This window comes from Lepidochelys olivacea, assembly GCF_965140295.1.
Source record: "Lepidochelys olivacea isolate rLepOli2 genome assembly, chromosome: 5".
Classification (NCBI taxonomy): Eukaryota; Metazoa; Chordata; order Testudines; family Cheloniidae; genus Lepidochelys; species Lepidochelys olivacea.
Genome location: NC_140415.1, coordinates 62,964,253 through 62,984,548, shown reverse-complemented (window position 1 = coordinate 62,984,548; position 20,296 = coordinate 62,964,253). Strand labels below are relative to the sequence as shown.

Sequence of the window (20,296 nt, the reverse complement as noted above, 5' to 3'; positions counted from 1 at the left end):
GCTTTTTTAGTCAGATAGGGGCTAATAGTTGTCCACAATTCTTCATGGAGTCAATTGATGCTCTGAAGCCCAGCCTGACTATAGTGACCGATTACCCTTGGAATTCAGGTTAATTGGGAATGGAATTCCAGTTATGCTCCCTTCCTTTCTTTCTTCCCCATACAAATAAATGTACTGTTACCAATCTGCTTTAATTCCTTTTTACTGGATAAAGGAACATGTTTAAAAACCTCAAACAGTGTTGGCAAGTATCACAAGTAATGCCACTACCCAGATGAAGAGATTGAGAAGTGCAAAATTTTATACAAAGCAAGAAGTATTTCTCATCATCCAACTTTCTTTGCTTTAAGTATTGTAGTGAGTCCCACTGAAACTGCATGTCAATTTGATACTGGACACTATAGAATGGCTGATGACCATGAAGTCTCTTTAGGGTCATTTCTTCTTGTTTTACCAGTTACACCTGATGAGATTTTTTTTTTTTTCTTCAAACAGTTTGTTTATGCAGGTCACCAAAGACTGCAATGGGGCAGCTTATTGTCTGTGACAACTGCACTCTGTGAAAAGTGTTGTTCATGTTACTGTATGGTCTTCCCTAGGCTTCAGTTCATGCTCCCTTGTTCTTGTAATTAACTCTTGAGAAACTGCTCCCCACTTTCAATTTCAGAAAGAAATCTTTTCTTTTTTATGTCCAGATTTTTGTGTTTCGGCGATAGTGCTGGAAGCAGGTAATCTTCAGTCAGGAGAGGTCATGTTGTGTCTAATTATTAAGTCATTTTGCGTTATCTGACACAATGATTTTTAAAACATTAAAATATTTTTAAAGTTTATATTTGAAAAGCTGATTTGATTTGTTTGCACAGCTAAACGCTTAAGGCCAATTTGGTAGTGCATATAGTCCAATACGACTTTTATACTTATCCTAGTATCGAAAGAAAATAAACTTCAGTTTTAGAAAAAACAGGTCACATTCTAACATAAGGTAGGCATCTGAAGTGAGCTGTTAAATTTTGGTTTTGATTCCTTTTTGATTAAACTTAATTGAACAGTAATGAAAAGAAAATTCCTTTCAAATTTTCAGCACTTCCCTGCCACTCACATTTATGAAGTGAATTTAGTGCAGTGAGAGGTGCTACAGGTGGAAGTTTTATCTTTAATTCCACAACAGGTAAGGCATGGACAGCAGCACTACAAGCTTCACCACACTTCTCCATCATTATTTTGCAATTCTGCTCTGGAGAAAATACCATAAAGGATGAAAAAAATAGTTTATTTTTCATAATCAGTTATTCTTGGGTTTCATAAAAAGTCGGCCAAACAGCAGTGCCAAATGTGGAGACGGGTGGGGTTTATTTTGTAATGGAGTTGTGGTTTTTGCTTTCACTTTTCATTTTCTTATACCCTTAATAGTTTAGATTTTTTTTTTTAATGTTTTTAGGTGCCAAGTGCATCAAATAGAAGATCCTGCATCTGTGTACAGTGAGTTAATGGAACTAATTGTAAAACTTGCCAATCATGGTTTGATTCATGGAGATTTCAATGAATTCAATCTCTTATTGGACAGTGAGGACCAGGTTACCATGATTGATTTCCCACAGATGGTGTCAACATCTCATCCAAATGCTGAATGGTACATATTCAGTCTTATGGCATTTTCAAAATCAGTTTGGCCATTTGAAATTATTGGAATTTACTAGCACTGATTATTCATTCTTATGTATCCATTCTTAACTGTCTTCTAGCAGTGTCATCTTGTACAAGAAATAATGCCACAAAAATATACTCAGTTTTATTTATCCATGGACATAAATGTCAAGATTTAGAGTGCATACATGATTGGCTCTTGTAGAGATTCTTAGGAAGCCAGGTCAAACTTCAGTTGATACTGTATGGTTCATTTTTGTGTCTTTGAGTTTTCTCTTTTCAGCTATCTGGTAGCTTAATCACTGTTTAGTAAAGTGGGGAAAAAAAGACAACAGGGATTTCCTTTCCAGAACAAATCTGGCTAATAGAAAATGAAGTTTGACAAAGCAGGAAGAATACATCATTTTCTAAAATTCAGAAGAAATTTAAGATGTACTTACGTGGAAGGATTAATACTCAGAAGCTATTGAAGCTATGATAGTGACAAATATGAAGTAGAACTTGAGATGTTTAGAAGTGTACCAAAATGCTTGTAGGTCTCAACTTTAATTCTGTGCAAAACAATCCTTTATTTTTCCAGGTATTTTGACAGAGATGTTAAATGTATTAGAGACTTTTTTAAGAAGCGTTTCAGCTATGAAAGTGAACTTTTCCCAACCTTCCAGGATATCAGGTGAGAAATGTAACTTGATGAGGGGTCCTATATTGATCAGTAAAGATGACAGGATGCTCTCTCTACCAGTTTTATACTATGAGAACATTGGCCAAAATGTTCACAACTGGTTTTCAGTTGTACGCTGTTCAATTAGTGAGCTCCATGAAGTGTTTTGCTGGAGAACTGGGGGGACAGCCTTGCATCTGTCTCTTGTTTTTCCTTTTCATTTTAATACAAGATTGTCTTTATTCTTAATATCAGAAATGTCGTTGCTCAGTCCAACCAAAATCGGTGTAGGGAACATCCTGGAACTTCACCCCCATTTTACATTTTATTACTATCAGGAAACCAGTAATCTCCTTCCTTAGAAGTTTTTAAGGTCAGGCTTGACAAAGCCCTGGCTGGGATGATTTAATTGGGGATTGGTCCTGCTTTGAACAGGGGGTTGGACTAGATGACCTCCTGAGGTCCCTTCCGACCCTGATATTCTATGTTCTTGTAGCTGGGAAGAGGGCTTTTCCAAGACCTGATACAAATGGTGCTCCAAGACACATCACTGAGATGCCACAATAATACAGAACAGGTTTCAGAGTAACTGCCGTGTTAGTCTGTATTCGCAAAAAGAAAAGTAGTACTTGTGGCACGTTAGAGACTAACCAATTTATTTGAGCATAAGCTTTTGTGAGCTACAGCTCACTTCATCGGATGCATACTGTGGAAACTGCAGAAGACATTATATACACAGAGACCATGAAACAATACCTCCTCCCACCCCACTCTCCTGCTGGTAATAGCCTATCCAAAGCGACCACTCTCCCCACAATGTGCACGATAGGAAAAAACAAGGGGAAATAGGCTACCTTGCATAATGGGGGGTAGGAAAAAACAAGGGGAAATAGGCTACCTTGCATAATGACTTAGCCACTCCCAGTCTCTATTTAAGCCTAAATTAATAGTAACCAATTTGCAAATGAATTCCAATTCAGCAGTTTCTTGCTGGAGTCTGGATTTGAAGTTTTTTTGTTGTAAGATAGCGACCTTCATGTCTGTAAGTGCGTGACCAGAGAGATTGAAGTGTTCTCTGACTGGTTTATGAAAGTTATAATTCTTGACATCTGATTTGTGTCCATTTATTCTTTTACGTAGAGACTGTCCAGTTTGACCAATGTACATGGCAGAGGGGCATTGCTGGCACATGATGGCATATATCACATTGGTGGATGTGCAGGTGAACGAGCCTCTGATAGTGTGGCTGGCCACTATGGATGTAGAAGCCCTCTACACCAACATTCCACACAAAGATGGACTACAAGCCGTCAAGAACACTATCACCGATAATGTCACGGCTAACCTGGTGGCTGAACTTTGTGACTTTGTCCTTACTCATAACTATTTTACATTTGGGGACGATGTATACCTTCAGATCAGCGGCACAGCTATGGGTACCCGCATGGCCCCACAGTATGCCAACATTTTTATGGCTGATTTAGAACAACGCTTCCTCAGCTCTCGTCCCCTAATGCCCCTACTCTACTTGCGCTATATTGATGACATCTTCATCATCTGGACCCATGGAAAAGAAGCCCTTGAGGAATTCCACCATGATTTCCACAATTTCCATCCCACCATCAACCTCAGCCTGGTCCAGTTCACACAAGAGATCCACTTCCTGGACACTACAGTGCTAATAAACAATGGTCACATAAACACCACCCTATACCGGAAACCTACTGACCGCTATTCCTACCTACATGCCTCCAGCTTTCACCCTGACCACACCACACGATCCATCGTCTACAGCCAAGCTCTGCGATACAACCGCATTTGCTCCAACCCCTCAGACAGAGACAAACACCTGCAAGATCTCTATCAAGCATTCTTACAACTACAATACCCACCTGCGTAAGTGAAGAAACAGATTGATAGAGCCAGAAGAGTTCCCAGAAGTCACCTACTACAGGACAGGCCTAACAAAGAAAATAACAGAACGCCACTAGCCGTCACCTTCAGCCCCCAACTAAAACCCCTCCAACGCATTATTAAGGATCTACAACCTACCCTGATGGATGACCCAACAGTCTCACAAATCTTGGGAGACAGGCCAGTCCTTGCCTACAGACAGCCCCCCAATCTGAAGCAAATACTCACCAACAACCACATACCACACAACAGAACCACTAACCCAGGAACTTATCCTTGCAACAAAGCCCGTTGCCAATTGTGCCCACATATCTATTCAGGGGACACCATCACAGGGCCTAATAACATCAGCCACACTATCAGAGGCTCGTTCACCTGCACATCCACCAATGTGATATATGCCATCATGTGCCAGCAATGTCCCTCTGCCATGTACATTGGTCAGACTGGACAGTCTCTACGTAAAAGAATAAATGGACACAAATCAGATGTCAAGAATTACAACATTCATAAACCAGTCGGAGAACACTTCAATCTCTCTGGTCACGCAATTACAGACATGAAGGTCGCTATCTTACAACAAAAAGACTTCAAATCCAGACTCCAGCAAGAAACTGCTGAATTGGAATTCATTTGCAAATTGGATACTATTAATTTAGGCTTAAATAGAGACTGGGAGTGGCTAAGTCATTATGCAAGGTAGCCTATTTCCCCTTGTTTTTTTCTACCTCTCCTTCCCCCCCCAAACCCCCAGACGTTCAGGTTAAACTTGGATTTATGCTGGAAATGGCCCACCTTGATTATCATACACATTGTAAGGAGAGTGGTCAGTTTGGATGAGCTATTGCCAGCAGGAGAGTGAGTTTGTGTGTGTGTGTTGGGGGGGGGGGTGAGAAAACCTGGATTTGTGCTGGAAATGGCCCAACTTGATTATCATACATATTGTAAGGAGAGTGATCACTTTAGATAAGCTAAGCTATTACCAGCAGGAGAGTGGGGTGGGAGGAGGTATTGTTTCATGGTCTCTGTGTATATAATGTCTTCTGCAGTTTCCACAGTATGCATCCGATGAAGTGAGCTGTAGCTCACAAAAGCTTATGCTCAAATAAATGGGTTAGTCTCTAAGGTGCCACAAGTACTCCTTTTCTTTTTAATAATACAGACCAGTATTTTTCTCACCCCTCAACCTAATTATTGCACTTGTGGGGCATTCCTTTATGTGGATTCATTTGGAATGGAGGTTTTTCAAGAAAGTTAGTAAATCATGGTCACTACTTTTCTAAAGAACAAGTTTTTCAGGCCTCAGATAATGAAAACCACTGAAAGAAAGTTCTATTCTGAAAAACTGTATAAAAATGACACCTGTTGTTCAACATTTCAGCTCATTGCCTATACTCAGTCATATCTGTTTACTTCAAAGTATATTTTTATTCCAGTTAGAAGAACAGAGCTATGAGTGTGAGCTGGTGGTCTCTGTACTGCTGCTGATTGGCAAGGCAGAGTTGTTTTCTAAGTTCCAAAGTTTTCAAATGGAAATTTGCTTTTTCAAGTTTCATGTCCTTTTTAGAAAGACAAAACCAAACCCTTATGAGTACATTTGATCTGGGAGATATCAAAATAATAAACCCTACCAGACTGTTTTCAGTCCCTTTTCTAAAGGGAACCACACTTTAACCAAAATATATAACTTTCAATAAGTGCAAAATTAGAGTGCTACTAGATTTATGTAATGTAGTGTAATACACTTAAGTCAACGTTAAATCATAATTACACTTCAGTAGATGTGTACGGACATTGTTCAATCATATAGCTGTAAATGCTGAAATCATCTGAGCATGTGGTAACTTCTTATACAAATGGCATTGTACTTTTATCAGCCATATTCTGTTAATTGTACTCATATTAAGTTCAATGAGACTGTCTTATATAAGGTTCTACTCAGCATGTGTAGTCCTTTGTTAGTCCTTTAACACTGGCAGTTTAATGATAATGCACTTTAATAATTTTTTTTTTTTTAAGAAATGACTACCAAATTGATTTAATATGTTGAGGGGAAACAATTTATTTATGCTTCAATCTTCTTATTTTCTCTAGGAGAGAGTGCTCTCTTGATGTAGAGATTGCAGCAAGTGGCTACACAAAAGAAATGCAGGAGAATGATGAACTGCTTTACCCAGCAGGTCCTGATGAGGAGGATTATAAAACAGTGTTTACACAACTTGTAGACGATTTTGATGGGAAAGTAAATTTGTATACTGCAGCTGAAGAAAACAAAATAAATTTGACAGATGAATTGGAAGATGACACTGAAAGCAAATCCTCTAAAGTTTTGAGGAATAGCAGTAAAGAAGTTGATATTACTGACAGTAGTAAAAAAGAACAAAGTTCAGATATGACTGAGTTCAGCCATGGTCTAGAAAAAGTTGAAGGGCAAATTATTGTAGGGAAAGCCAGTAATAATGCAGAGAGTTCTGCAATTGATTTTTCTGAGGATGAAAAGAGAACTGAAAATACCACCAAAATTGAAGATCGTATAGGTCAAGGAGAAGACCCTGCTGACAAAGAGTATGAAGATGAATGCCCTGATCTGGTTGACTTGTCAACATTAAACCGAGAATTCAGGCCTTTCAGGTATAGATTCATAATGACTGTTTTGGAAGGCTTCCATTTATTTTTTCTTCTTTTCAGTAAATGAACCTCTTTCAGGTAGTTCAGCATGCACTGCTGTTCAGCCACCCATGCTTAAATTGAAAATATATTTCTAATCGTAGAGTGAACATATGCTACTTTCCTTTTGACCAGATGCTAGGTAACCTATTGATTAGTATTACGTTTATATGTTTTCTAGTGTGACAGATCAGTTGTCTTGCTCCAGGGTACAAAATGTAATAACTAGACTTGGGTGTCTGAGTTAGTTCCACTTACCTTCTATAGCTAGTGTACACTTTTCTATTGGATAAATATTTAAACTGTTTATACCAATGAAAAAGGGTTTTGTGTTAAAATACTACTCCACAATAACTTCTATGGTGAAGTTTGTAATTTAAACACTGTTTCTTGAAGTGAAATTATTCTAGTTAGCTGAGGAGCACAAATCCCCTGAGATCCAATCATAATAACTTAGCTATTTGTTGTTCTGGCTTTCAGTTCCTTGCCTGTCCAGTTTAGAGATCAAAATTACCTCTATCCTAGGCCTTTGATGCATGGGCTCTATACCAGCAAAAAAAAAGATGGGCGGACAGGTGCATGTAATAGAATAAGTACACCAAGCAGTAGCCCCATTTCCTCTCCCCGTCCACAGCCCACCCAGTCAGTTTTGAATGAAATGATCTGTTGTCTGGACAGCATGCCATAGGCATAAGGACAACCTAATTAACTTATGTAGTGCGCATTACTAGCGAGGGAATTAGAAATAGATATTGCATATGTCACTTTTTAAGCTAGGAAATGTTGCCATCATGGTTTGTTAGGGTTGTTTCTTTGGCACATACGGAATGAAAGTAGCATTGTAGTGAAAACGTCGTTCTGCTACATGCCGTATTCGTTTACTTTGCTGACAGACAAGTTTTTAGTACTGTTGGCATTGTAAACCCAATACAGTGATACAAGAAGCAAGCCTGCTTGTTTTGGGTTTGGTTTTTATTTGGCTTGTTTGTTTACATGTAAACTAAACAAATTTGAAATGGAGGTCATTGACTGAGCATAAATATAAAATATCACTGTCACTTTTAGTATTTTAGAACATTTCTGGCGTTTAATATGTTCTTGGTCATTGTATAATGTTACAAATCAGAACTGAAAATCTTTAGAGGATATAAAACACCCATCACGTTGAAGTCAAGTTAATATTGCAAAATGTAAATTTTCCTTGTTATGCAAATATTAAATTGTGTTGGAAATTTTCAGACTGTATCTCTAAAACTTATTAGACTATGGCGGATTGTAGCCAAAGGATATTGGTCTTGTCTTTTGCTAGATGAAATAAAAATCCAATGTATATATTGTAGAGACGAAGAAAGTGTGGTTCACCTCAATGAACACAGAATGAGAACCTTAAGTGCCACCTCCACTGGCAGTTGTGGGAGCTGTTCAACAATTCCTCAGGTAACTAGTGTGTGTGTGTGTGTATGTACACGTGCTTTCTAGTTTACATCTGTAGATTTTTAAACTTGTAAGATGCCAATGTTTTTCTGTTAAAACTGTCTTCCAACTCTAACTTGTGGGTCACTCCAAATTAGTGTCATCGGATTTTGGTGTCTTCTGTGATTCCATGATCATGGAATTGTGTTCCGGAATCTAAGTTTTTATGTTGAAAGCCAAAAATGTGGCACAGCCTTAAATACATTTAATTTTGTGTAGGGAAAACTATAGGGGATACTAGAATGGTTGCATTATTCGTTTTCCTATTTAATTCATAAAACTTTCAATTTTTACAATTTAAATACAATTGTCCAGACTTTCCTTCTGCTGTACCTGAATACTGCAAAGTTTACGGTCTTTGCCACAGAATAGAAGTGTAATTTGCTGTGGAGTACACAGGGCCCTGAGTATTTTATCCTCCCGATTGTAGAGGGAGGCAGAAAATCCAGAACAATTGTGAGACACTGCAAAACATGATTGATGTAACTTTAACCATATGAGCCATTTAAAGTGGAATTGTGCTCTTCAGAGGCTCTTTTTTTTTTTTTTTTTTTTTTAAATTGCCTCTAGCAACCTTGTGATCCAGGGAGAAAGCATGATGTTCTTGTAGGCTTGTTTGTTCTATCATAATATATTTTTCAGCAGAGAGAATATTTAGATTGTGTCTGTTCACTTGTGCCAGACAACAAACTTATAGGCCTTATTTGTGTGTGTGTGTGTGTATGTTTTGGTTTGGTTTGGTTTCATTTTTTGTCTTGGCAGCATATTCCTAAATTTGCAATCTCAGCTAGTGGAGATCAAGAGCATCAAAGATGGTGTGTACACTCTCTGGGGTGAAGGTTGCCACCCATTCCCAGCAGGCTGTTTTATAGCTTATGTATGAAATGGCACTGCCTGAACCCTATGTACTTTCTAATTAAATTCAAAAGTTTAAAAGGGGCAAGTGTGATATGCGCCTGGAATGAATAATAGCTCTTTCCTGGGATGTCCAGGGGAAGGAGGAGAAAACAGGGCTGGTAATACCATTTTAACTAATCATGTTAACACCCCCCTTCCTCTCCTCCCCCTCCCACGCCGCCCCCCTTCCCCCCCCAATGATGATTAGATCTCCAACACTTCCCAAAGATTTGTTTGCCACCAAGCTGTGCTCATCTTTGGTTGCAGCTGCCAGTTAGATGTCCGACAACTTAAGTTCAACTCCAGCATATGATACTCCTGGGGGAATTCTGCAACAAAAAATTAAAAATTGTGCACACAATATTTGAAAATTCTGCACAAGTCTGCTTATTTGATTTGTCAAAATAACACAATATTATCATGCCAGTTTCAATTATTTTGGTAATTTATTGTAGAATATGACAGTGAGTCTGTCTGTAACAATACAGACACCCCCTCCCCCCCCCCCAAAAAAAAAGATTGTGGGGTGTTTTGTTTTGACAAATTTCTTATAAGGAAGATTAATGCAGAACTTTGAGTAATTCATTTAAATTACAATACAGAACTGGATTTCCTGCACCTGTCAGAAGTAGTGCAAAGGCTTAGGGGAGTCAGGGGTAACGGAGGAGCTAAGGGGGGGGGGAGGAGTGAACCTGGAGGTGGGTGGGAAAGGTTTTTTGGGGGGAGAGGGTGGGGGGGGTCCATGCAACTGGGTTTTCTGGTGCCACAGTGGCTTCTGGTAGGCAAAAGGCAGAACTGCAGCACTTGTTGGGCAAAATGTATTTTATGCGGGAAAATACAAAATTATGGGGCACAGAAGAATTCTGCTTGTCCCCAGGAATAATATGAACTCTTTTACATGTAAGCAGCCACAAATGTATATGTTGGTAGGCCACTATCTAAGATACAATCAGTTTGTTCCCTTCTATTGTTAGCCAAACTTAAAAAATAAAAAATGGTTTGGGATGTAAAGTGAGAAGTACATTTAAAATAAGTCCAAAGGCAATTTGTCCTACCCACCTCCTCTCTTCCTAGAAATTTCTTTTGCACCTTTCCCTAAAACTTTGGCATTAAACTACTTCAGTACTGTAAATTTGACTCTCTGTGAAGAATGAGAATTTTTATAGTTGTATTTAATACCTTAACCCCCTACTCAAATAAAAATAGTTTATGCTGGCTCCTTCTGCCATACTTTAAATAAATGCAAGCTCATTTTAGAAAGCTCGCTGAAGGAAAGGATGGCTTATACTCTGTACAAGTTAACATACCTTCTGCTTTACCAAATGAAGAAATAATTCGGTAATTTCTGCTGATACACCTCACTAGTAAGATAACCTTTCTATGGGTTAAAATCCTGTTATAGCTGTAGATGCTTTCCTTTGCAAACCAGGTGAGATGGTTCAGTTTCCATTTCATTTGCAAATAGGAATAGGAAACACTCTATAGATTATCTCTACACACTTTTAGGAATGTACCCTAACCCAAATATAGCATATGTCATGAATCAAAATGTCCAGAGGATTGTTGCAGAGTATTTATATCCCATAATAAGGGTACATAGCCGAGGAACGTTTTGTTTAACAGTCAATATATGACTGACATAATTATTTTGGCGGACTTTTTCAATCTTGTTAGATTGTAGTTTGTGTATGAAGGACTTCACTTGTTTGAGGAACACTGTAATAGTGATTTTGTCCTATTAACTGATGCTTTTATTCCTATGGAGTAGCCTTGCTTTATACAAGAGTGCCTTCAAGTGGTTGTATTATTTCCAGAACATTTGCCTGTTTTTATTTAATTTTTTTTATTATATTTTATCTATCTATGTATATGAATGATTAATTTTGTATGTTGACTGTGTTTATTGGAGTAAATCTAGCCAAAAAGTATTTTCCAGAACTTAGAAGAAAATGCATTCTTAATTGTTTTATATGCATAATAGTTGCCTGGAGTAAGAATTGTCACCTTTTATTGAAATCCTATTGTCAGTGCTAGAATCATAGAATATCAGGGTTGGAAGGGACCCCAGAAGGTCATCTAGTCCAACCCCCTGCTCAAAGCAGGACCAATTCCCAGTTAAATCATCCCAGCCAGGGCTTTGTCAAGCCTGACCTTAAAAACCTCTAAGGAAGGAGATTCTACCACCTCCCTAGGTAACGCATTCCAGTGTTTCACCACCCTCCTAGTGAAAAAGTTTTTCCTAATATCCAACCTAAACCTCCCCCACTGCAACTTGAGACCATTACTCCTCATTCTGTCATCTGCTACCTTTGAGAACAGTCTAGAGCCATCCTCTTTGGAACCCCCTTTCAGGTAGTTGAAAGCAGCTATCAAATCCCCCCTCATTCTTCTCTTCTGCAGGCTAAACAATCCCAGTTCCCTCAGCCTCTCCTCATAACTCATGTGTTCCAGACCCCTAATCATTTTTGTTGCCCTTCGCTGGACTCTTTCCAATTTATCCACATCCTTCTTGTAGTGTGGGGCCCAAAACTGGACACAGTACTCCAGATGAGGCCTCACCAATGTCGAATAGAGGGGAACGATCACGTCCCTCGATCTGCTCGCTATGCCCCTACTTATACATCCCAAAATGCCATTGGCCTTCTTGGCAACAAGGGCACACTGCTGACTCATATCCAGCTTCTCGTCCACTGTCACCCCTAGGTCCTTTTCCGCAGAACTGCTGCCTAGAAGGAACTTCAGGATTAGAACCATGTGCTAACAGGCAGCTATGACTCCTGTGATAGTTCAAGAATCCCTTGGCAAAAGGGATGGGCTGACAACACTACAGGCACAATCTCTAAATTCTTAGAAATGAATGCAATCTTGCAGGTAGGATTCCAAAAAGAGGGAGGCGCTATCGAATCCAGACAGAAGAAACGAATACAGAACTTGAGATTTGAAAAACCACTTGGTGGCAGCAGCAACCTTAATATGGTTCTGGCTTTCCAAATAAGCTACATATCTTCATGGAATTACGTTAGCATTGTGCTTCCAAAAGCAGGAACTCTTAATAAATCAACAGGCCCAGATGAGTTGTATCTATCGAATAATAAGAGTGCTCTGTGTTAAAATAGGCTTTATTTAGTTATATGTAATTTGTATATAACATCAGGAATTTCTATATAAACAATACAGCATATAGTATGTACACATTTTGAAGAATGTCCAATACAGAGATACTAAATTGATCAGCTATAGAAAATCCCAGCTATTTTAGGCTAAAATGTTTAATTACTTTGACATGGAGACTATGTGGGCATCTTACTGCACTCTCACAAACTTGACTAAGGATTTATTCAAAATGAGCCACCAGAGGAAAACTGGATTTTGCAAAATTTTAAAATAATAAAGCTTTGATCTATTCAGTCCAAAGCACTCAACCTAGTCATCAACCCTTAGCATGGTTATGATGAAAAGACTGAGATTTACTTGCTCAGGGCAAGTAGGCCAGTATATGCACTTCAGTCTGAGAAGGATTTTTTTCCCTGGCAGTATGGTCTGTGAGGGTGGTAGGGTCCCCCATTTCCCATCTGCCTGAATCACTTAAGCGTGAATTGTTAGGGTCAGGTTTGCATATCCCACGTTACTACCTTCTTACAATTGCTGCATCATAGGAATTGGTGGACCTTTGTCATCTTTTCTGTTTTTTTTTGTCAGAGGAGACTGTGGAAGGTTAACATTCAAAGAAGTAGCATCTCAGTAGTATTGGATATGGTAATAGAAATGTATCTGACCAGGTATTTCCATTTACAAACTGCAGCTTCTGTTCTGTTTCATTATGCTTAGTCCAAGAACCAATTCTATAGGAAGCTGGTATTGAGAAGAAGCAGTAGAAATAAATGTGATGTTACAATTCACTTGTTGGATGTTGGTACTTATAAACCAACAGGAAAATACTTTCCATGGACCTGGGTAGCTCACATCAGTAGTAATTACTCATTTCGACTTGACCTGCAAGAGGAGACTCTCTGTATTCAGTGGAAAATGTTTGTCTGTGCATGACAGTAAATAGTTTTTGTGTGTAATCCACTTTTTAAAATTTGTTGTGCTTTTGCTGCCTTTTTTGTGTTAATGCTGCAAAAGTTCTCTAGGTGTTTGTTTTGTGTACGTTGCCAGAAAAATCCTGTACTATTTTGAACCACAAGGGGGAGTAGTTTACTTTCAGATTTCTCCAAGTAACAAAATGTTAAATGGAATTGTTTGGGGGGGGGGGGGGAATCAAACTAAAAACAATTTTGTCCCTATTTTTATTGAGAATTTTTTGAAAGTGAACTGCAATTTTTTTTCAACATCTTGAGGCTTAATGTGGAGTGCCCTAAATAGCCAGGGAAATAAGGGTCACTTAGCATGTAAGGCATGGGGTGAGAAGGGGGTGTCTTCTGAAGTTCAAGTCCTGCACACAACCACCCTGGCAAATCATTCTCGTACTGACTATGAAGAGTTACAAAGGGATCGCATAAAACTGGGTCATGGGCATCAGAATGGCAGATGAAATTCTGTGGTGATAGATGCAAAGTAATGCACATTGGAAAACATAATCCGGACTATGCACAATGATAGCATCTAAATTAGCTGTTACCACTCAAGAAAAAAATCTTGGCATCACTGTGGATAATTTTCTGAAAACACCCACTCAATGTGCATCAACAATCAAAAAAGCGAACAGTGTTAGGAACCATTCGGAATGGATAGGTAATAAGACAGGAAACTATCATCATGTCATTATATAAATCGATGGTATGCCCATACCTTGAGTACTGCTTGCAGTTCTGGTCACCTCATCTGAAAAAAGTGTATTAAAATTGGGGGGAAAGTACAGAGAAGGTCAACAAAAATGATTGGGGTTTGGAACATCTTCCATATGAAGAGAAATTAAAGATTTACTGTTCAGCATAGAAAAGAGACTAAGGGGATATGATCGAGATCTGTAAAATCGTGAATGGTGTGGAGAAAGTGAATAAAGAAACGTTATTTACCCCTTCAAATAACACAAGAACCAGAGGTTACCCATTGAAATTAATAGCAGGTTTAAAACAAATAAAAGGATGTACTACTTCACACAACACACAGTAAACCTGTGGGACTTGTTGCCATGGGATGTTTTGAAGGCCAAAAATATAACATTGTTAAAAATTAGATGAGTTCATGGAGGATAGGTCCATCAATGGCTAATAGATGGTCAGGGATGCAACCCTGGGTGTCCCTTAACCTCTGACTGCCAGACGGTGGGACTAAATGACAGGGGATGGATCACTCAATAAATTGCCCTTGTCTGTTCATTCCCTCTGAAGTATCCGGCACCGGCCACTGTCAAAAGACAGGATGCTGGGCTAGGTGGACGAACTAATTTTGTGTTTCAGTTCTGAAGGTAGAAAGTATGAGTGTTTCTTTTTATTTTTCATACTTTGTTTTTTCCCCCCCTCCCCATTATGTGTTGAGCTTCTTCATAGAAGAGCCTTTGCCTTCTTTTATATAATGCTGAGGTTGAAAAAAAGTTAGGCTTCAACTGCAGGCTGTTTTCAGTTTATAAAATAGTTGGTTAAATAAAAAAGCTATATTCAATTTTTGGATTGTATTGTGAAAATCACAATGGAAGTAATTTTGTGCCAGTCGTAGCAGTAGCGGCTTGCTTCTCTCTATGTGCTAGCTCATTTCTGCTGGCTTGCATGTTAAGGGGATGAAAGACAAGGCTGTGACATTCCCCACCCACGTCACAGGCCAGGTAATAAGTGATCCATAGAGGCTGTTTTCTCTCTCTCTCAACCCTCAATGTGGTCTGACTTTTGAACCTTAATTGCTCTCTTCTAGTGTCATAAAGGCCCTAAATTAGGAAATGCAAAACCTAAAGTTACAATAACACTAAGCCCTGGTCTACACTAGGACTTTAGGTCGAATTTAGCAGCGTTAAATCGATGTAAACCTGCACCTGTCCACACGATGAAGCCCTTTATTTCGACTTAAAGGGCTCTTAAAATCGATTTCCTTACTCCACCCCTGACAAGTGGATTAGCGCTTAAATTGGCCTTGCCGGCTCGAATTTGGGGTACTGTGGACACAATTCGATGGTATTGGCCTCCGGGAGCTATCCCAGAGTGCTCCATTGTGACTGCTCTGGACAGCACTCTCAACTCAGATGCACAATTGTTTGCCGTTGCTCTGACGCAGGGAGGGGCGACTGACGACATGGCTTACAGGGTCGTCTTACAGGGAATTAAAATCAACAAAGGGGGTGGCTTTACATCAAGGAGTATTTCAGGCGGGACTTCACGGAGGGTTCCAATAAGAAATAGTGCACCTAAGTTATTGTTCTTATTGGAACAAGGAGGTTAGTCTGGCCTCTGATTGATACATGGCTAGATTTACCTCGCTGCACCTTCTCTGTGAGTGACTGCAGTGTGACCTAGAGGAATGAGTCCCCTAGATGGGGGAAAGGGGTTGCAAATGAGTACAAAACAAATCTGGTCTATTTCTTGTTTTGATCCACTCCATCTATCTTTTACATCTTTGGCTGGCAGCAGACGGTGCAGAAGGACTGCATGCCATCCACATCTCATGGCTTCTTGGCAGAAGATGGTACAATAGGACTGCTAGCCATCCTCATCTCTTGCCTGCCCGGCAGAAGATGATGCAATAGGACTGCTAGCAATCCGTATCACCTGCCTGCTCACCATAAGATGGTTCAATAGGGCTGACTGCAGGACTAAAGAGAGTGACTTGATCAAGTCACTCCAAATTTAGTCCCTGTGCCCATGTCTGCCCAGGTTGTCCTGATCGACCTCACACAGGCGACCAGGAGCACCTGGGACATGACGATGATGGCTGCCAGTCCTATTGCACCGTCTGCTGCCACAAGGCAATGGGTTGCTGCTGCTGTGTGGCAATGCAGTACCGCGTCTGCCAGCATCCAGGAGACATATGGTGACAGTGAGCTGAGCGGGCTCCATGCTTGCCGTGGTATGGCGTCTGCACAGGTAACTCAGGAAAAAAGGCGCGAAACGATTGTCTGCCCTTGCTTTCACGGAGGGAGGGAGGGAACGGGGGCCTGACGATATGTACCCAGAACCACCCGCGACAATGTTTTAGCCCCATCAGGTATTGGGATCTCAACCCAGAATTCCAATGGGCAGCGGAGACTGTGGGAACTGTGGGATAGCCACCCACAGTGCAACACTCCGGAAGTCGACTCTAGCCTCGGTACTGTGGAAGCACTCCGCCGAGTTAATGCACTTAGAGCATTTTCTGTGGAGACACACACACTCGAATATATAAAACCGATTTCTAAAAAACCAACTTCTATAAATTCGACATACCCTAACTTCGTAGTGTAGACATATCCTAACTTAGCTACATTTTACACTCAGTGCATTTTATGGAGTACATTTTACAATAAAGATAGTAATTTATTTTGTTACACATTTAACAGGAACAGAACATACCACATGTGCAACACAATCTGGTTGATGGTGCTTTTGGGACCTCAACTTCTGTACTTCCTAAGCTGCTGTGGGGGTTTTGTTTTGTGTCGAGTCTACAATAGAAGTGCTACATCGGCACAGCTGTAGCATGTCTGGTGAAGAAGCTCTATGTTGGCGGGAGAGCATCTCCCACTGACATAGCAATGGTGTGGACAGCGCTTAAGTCACTGTAACTTGTGTTGCTTCTAGGTAGCTTTTTCACACCAGTGAGTGATGTAAGTTATATCAACATAAGGGTTAGTATAGACCTGCCCTTTGTTTTGTTTTGTTTTGAACTGGTCAGCCTTTTAGCCCTGAGTCTAGGTCCGTGGATTATCCTTAGTTCATGCCTGCCTCTCACTGAAGTTTAGGCCAGTTTGGAAGATTGTTTTGTTTTTATGAAAGGTTTTGTTTTGTTTCATTTCGATGAGATGTATGAAGTTTGCCTCCTGCAAGTTATCCCCACAGAATCAGCCACGCCTGTGGTTTTTGTCAAATTGGGTAAGGAGAAAGATGCGTTATGATGTGTCAAAGGAGGAGAGGCTGCAATATACTGCTAAAATCTCAGTCGATGGCTTGTTCCGGCATAATTTTTCAAATATTGCAACTTCTTTAACTATTCTCCCAACATCAATTAATTGTATTAGTCCCCACAATGAGATCTAGGTCCCCTTCTAGTTAATTCATTCTGAGGAATTAAGTGAAATGAGTTAGTTGAATTGTGCTAGTTCTCCACTACAGAGCAATCTGCAGCCAAAATCTACTAAGCTGTGGTTTGATTTTTGTGATGTGTAGCTATTGCCATCGTGATGGCAAGTAGGACCTAGCATGAATAAATAATTGTGGATGGTATGTATCAAAGTACTAGAAAACGACTGCCTGTTTAGTTAAATGACAGTTACTGTTGCTGTTCAACTGACCATCTGTGGTAGAGGCTGTTCAAGACTCAAAAGAAGACATTCCCTAAACCCTGTGGATCTTTGTAAGAGCATATACCCTAAACTATGTTAGGTATCTTGCCTCTCTACAGGGGAACAACTGAAGGAAGAATTTCAAATCACTTCTGCAGATAAGACTTTTTCAAAAAAAACAAGGGTGCCAGAAAATATAGCCACAAGCCAAATAACAAGTACACCGGGCCCTTGCTAGAATGCGGGATTTGGGATCCATGTGCGGTACTGCGTTAACGCAGGGATTGCATTAAAATGAATTGCAATTAAATGTTGGGGTCCATGGCCGCAACCGCGTTATATGCAAATTCGCACTATGAAATGAGCTGTAGCTCACGAAAGCTTATGCTCAAATAAATTGATTAGTCTCTAAGGTGCCACAAGTACTCCTTTTCTTTTTGCTATATAGACGCACATTCTAGCAAGGGTCCGGTGTACCAAGGACTTACAATATCCACAAGGTAACTTTTTTTCATTTAAAAAGACAGTCTCCAGGCACCAAACATCACCTTTTTTTTTGTTTTAAATATCCGTGCATAAGGCACTTTCGGGTGGGAAAGCACTGTGTAAATATAAACTAGTATGTCCTAAAATGTTACATGTCATATAAACAATACTGATGCTTGTGGTTTAATTATTTTTAGGAACTGGTGAAACAGAAGATAAAACGTCAGCTGACTAAACAGCAGAAAGCTGCTCTGAGACAGCGGTTACAGAAAGGAGAGGCAAATGTTTATACCAAACAGCGTCGAGAAAATATGTTCAATATTAAGTCAACTTTGGATGCTGCTAGTTTCTGGGGCTAATGCATTATAACTTCCAATGGAGTACCAGTATTTTTATCCATGATGCATAGATTATGTACTTGCTTTTTTGGAAATTGGAATGTTTATATCTATAGTCAATAAATTTCATTCTTGCTATTGTAACCTTGTCTTTTTGTTTTGTAGTTTGAAACTGTTTGTAAAACTTCTGATTGTACCTAATTTTTAAATTAGGGACTCCAATTAAGATAATTAAACTGGAATAATGGCCTACAGTATCTCTTATAGGCACATTTTACTGTGGATATTTAGTCTGAAAACTATCCGTGAAGTATTTCTTCTTAAAACATGTTTGCAATGAAAAGAAATTGACAACCAAAATTATTCAACGTGTCCCTGATTTATAAGCAGAGGTCTTTTGAAGAATCTGTATCACGTGCACCTGAAAACAGTCAGAAACAAAGTAGTTTTTCACCCTTTGCAAGAATTTGGGTTTTGTACCTGTACAAAGATTAATAAACCGTAAGTTAATAAGAGATCTTTGAACCTAGCAACTCTCATTTATTTTACTCACTCCAAGGCTGCTTCTATAAATCTTGCCCGGAAAGACGAGTAATAAGAACGATGTTGCATAGGTCTGGAAGGCACTCAGACTCTGAATATGCCTGTTCAGTTACCAATAAATACAACTCTAGCCTGTTCCAGATGATTCTGGAAACTGTATATCAAAGAACATTACCATAACTTTCAGCATCTAATTTGCTCATGCATTTTGAAAATCTTGGGCAAACATAAACATCATCCTTCAAGCTAGTGGTTCTCAACCCCTGGGAGTCCACAAGCCGGCTTCAGGGATTCTGCCAACCAGGGCTGGCATTACACTTGCCGGGGCCCGGGGCCCTGAGCCCTGCACCTGGGTTTGAAGCCAAAGCCTGAGCAATTTAGCTTTGTGGGGCCCACTGCGGCATGAAGCCCCAGGCAGTTGCGCTGTTTGCTACCTCCTAACCGTGGCACTGGCTTTTATATGCAGAAAAACAGTTGTGGCAGAGGTGGGCAGTGGAGTTTTTTAGCATGGGGTGCGGGCTGCTCAGGAAGAAAGGTTGAGAATCCCTACTTTAAGCAAGCCTAATGGCGAGGCCAGAAAAAAAAAAAAATTATGTCTTTGATTTATGCGGGAAGCCCTTAAGAGAACACTGTAGTTTCTGTGGGAAAATCGGAAAGGTTAGCCTGAAAAGTCAAAGATAAAGTTACACTTTAAAATAAAACTAGAAAGAGTAGAAATACATTCACCCAAACAACCTTAATTCTTCTCACATTTTCCTTCGACCTTGCATCCCTACCCATGCATTGTCTGTAAGATAGAGACTGTCATAACCACAGCTAAGGGTAGCCTAGAATTCCTCCTTACCTGTAAGGGGTTGAGAAGCTCAAATAACCTGGTTGGCAGCTGACCGAATGGACTGATGAGGAAAGAAGATACTTTCAAATCTTGGGGTGGGGGGGGGAGGCTTTGTTGGTGTGTTCTCTGGGGAAAGCAGAGTAGCATCAGGTCAAAAAACTCCTTCTCCTATAAACCATCCTGTACAAGTCTCTGATAGTACAAAAAGAGTAAGTAAATAAGGTAAAGCGCATTAGATTACCTTTTGTTTTCAACTTGTGAATTTTCCCTTTGCTAGAGGGAAGTTTATCCCAGTTTTTTGTAACTTTAAAGTTTTGCCTAGAGGGGAATCCTCTGTGTTTTGAATCTGATTAGCCTGTAAAGTATTTACCATCCTGATTTTTACAGAGGTGATTCTTTTACCGTTTTTTTTAAGAACCTGATTGATTTTT

At 39.7% G+C, this 20,296-nt stretch overlaps 1 protein-coding gene across 1 annotated transcript in view; it reads left to right on the top strand.

Annotated features, from left to right (window-relative positions):
• RIOK2 (RIO kinase 2) overlaps positions 1–19,002 on the top strand; it is a 38,963-nt gene extending 19,961 nt beyond the window's left edge. Inside the window, exons 6-10 of the mRNA XM_084629185.1 lie at positions 1,439–1,630; positions 2,225–2,317; positions 6,314–6,850; positions 8,227–8,323; positions 18,347–19,002. Of these exons, the coding sequence (XP_084485311.1) occupies positions 1,439–1,630; positions 2,225–2,317; positions 6,314–6,850; positions 8,227–8,323; positions 18,347–18,508 (1,081 nt within the window). The 3' untranslated portion in view covers positions 18,509–19,002. The remainder of the gene's footprint in view (positions 1–1,438; positions 1,631–2,224; positions 2,318–6,313; positions 6,851–8,226; positions 8,324–18,346) is intronic.
• Positions 19,003–20,296: the final 1,294 nt, after the last annotated feature.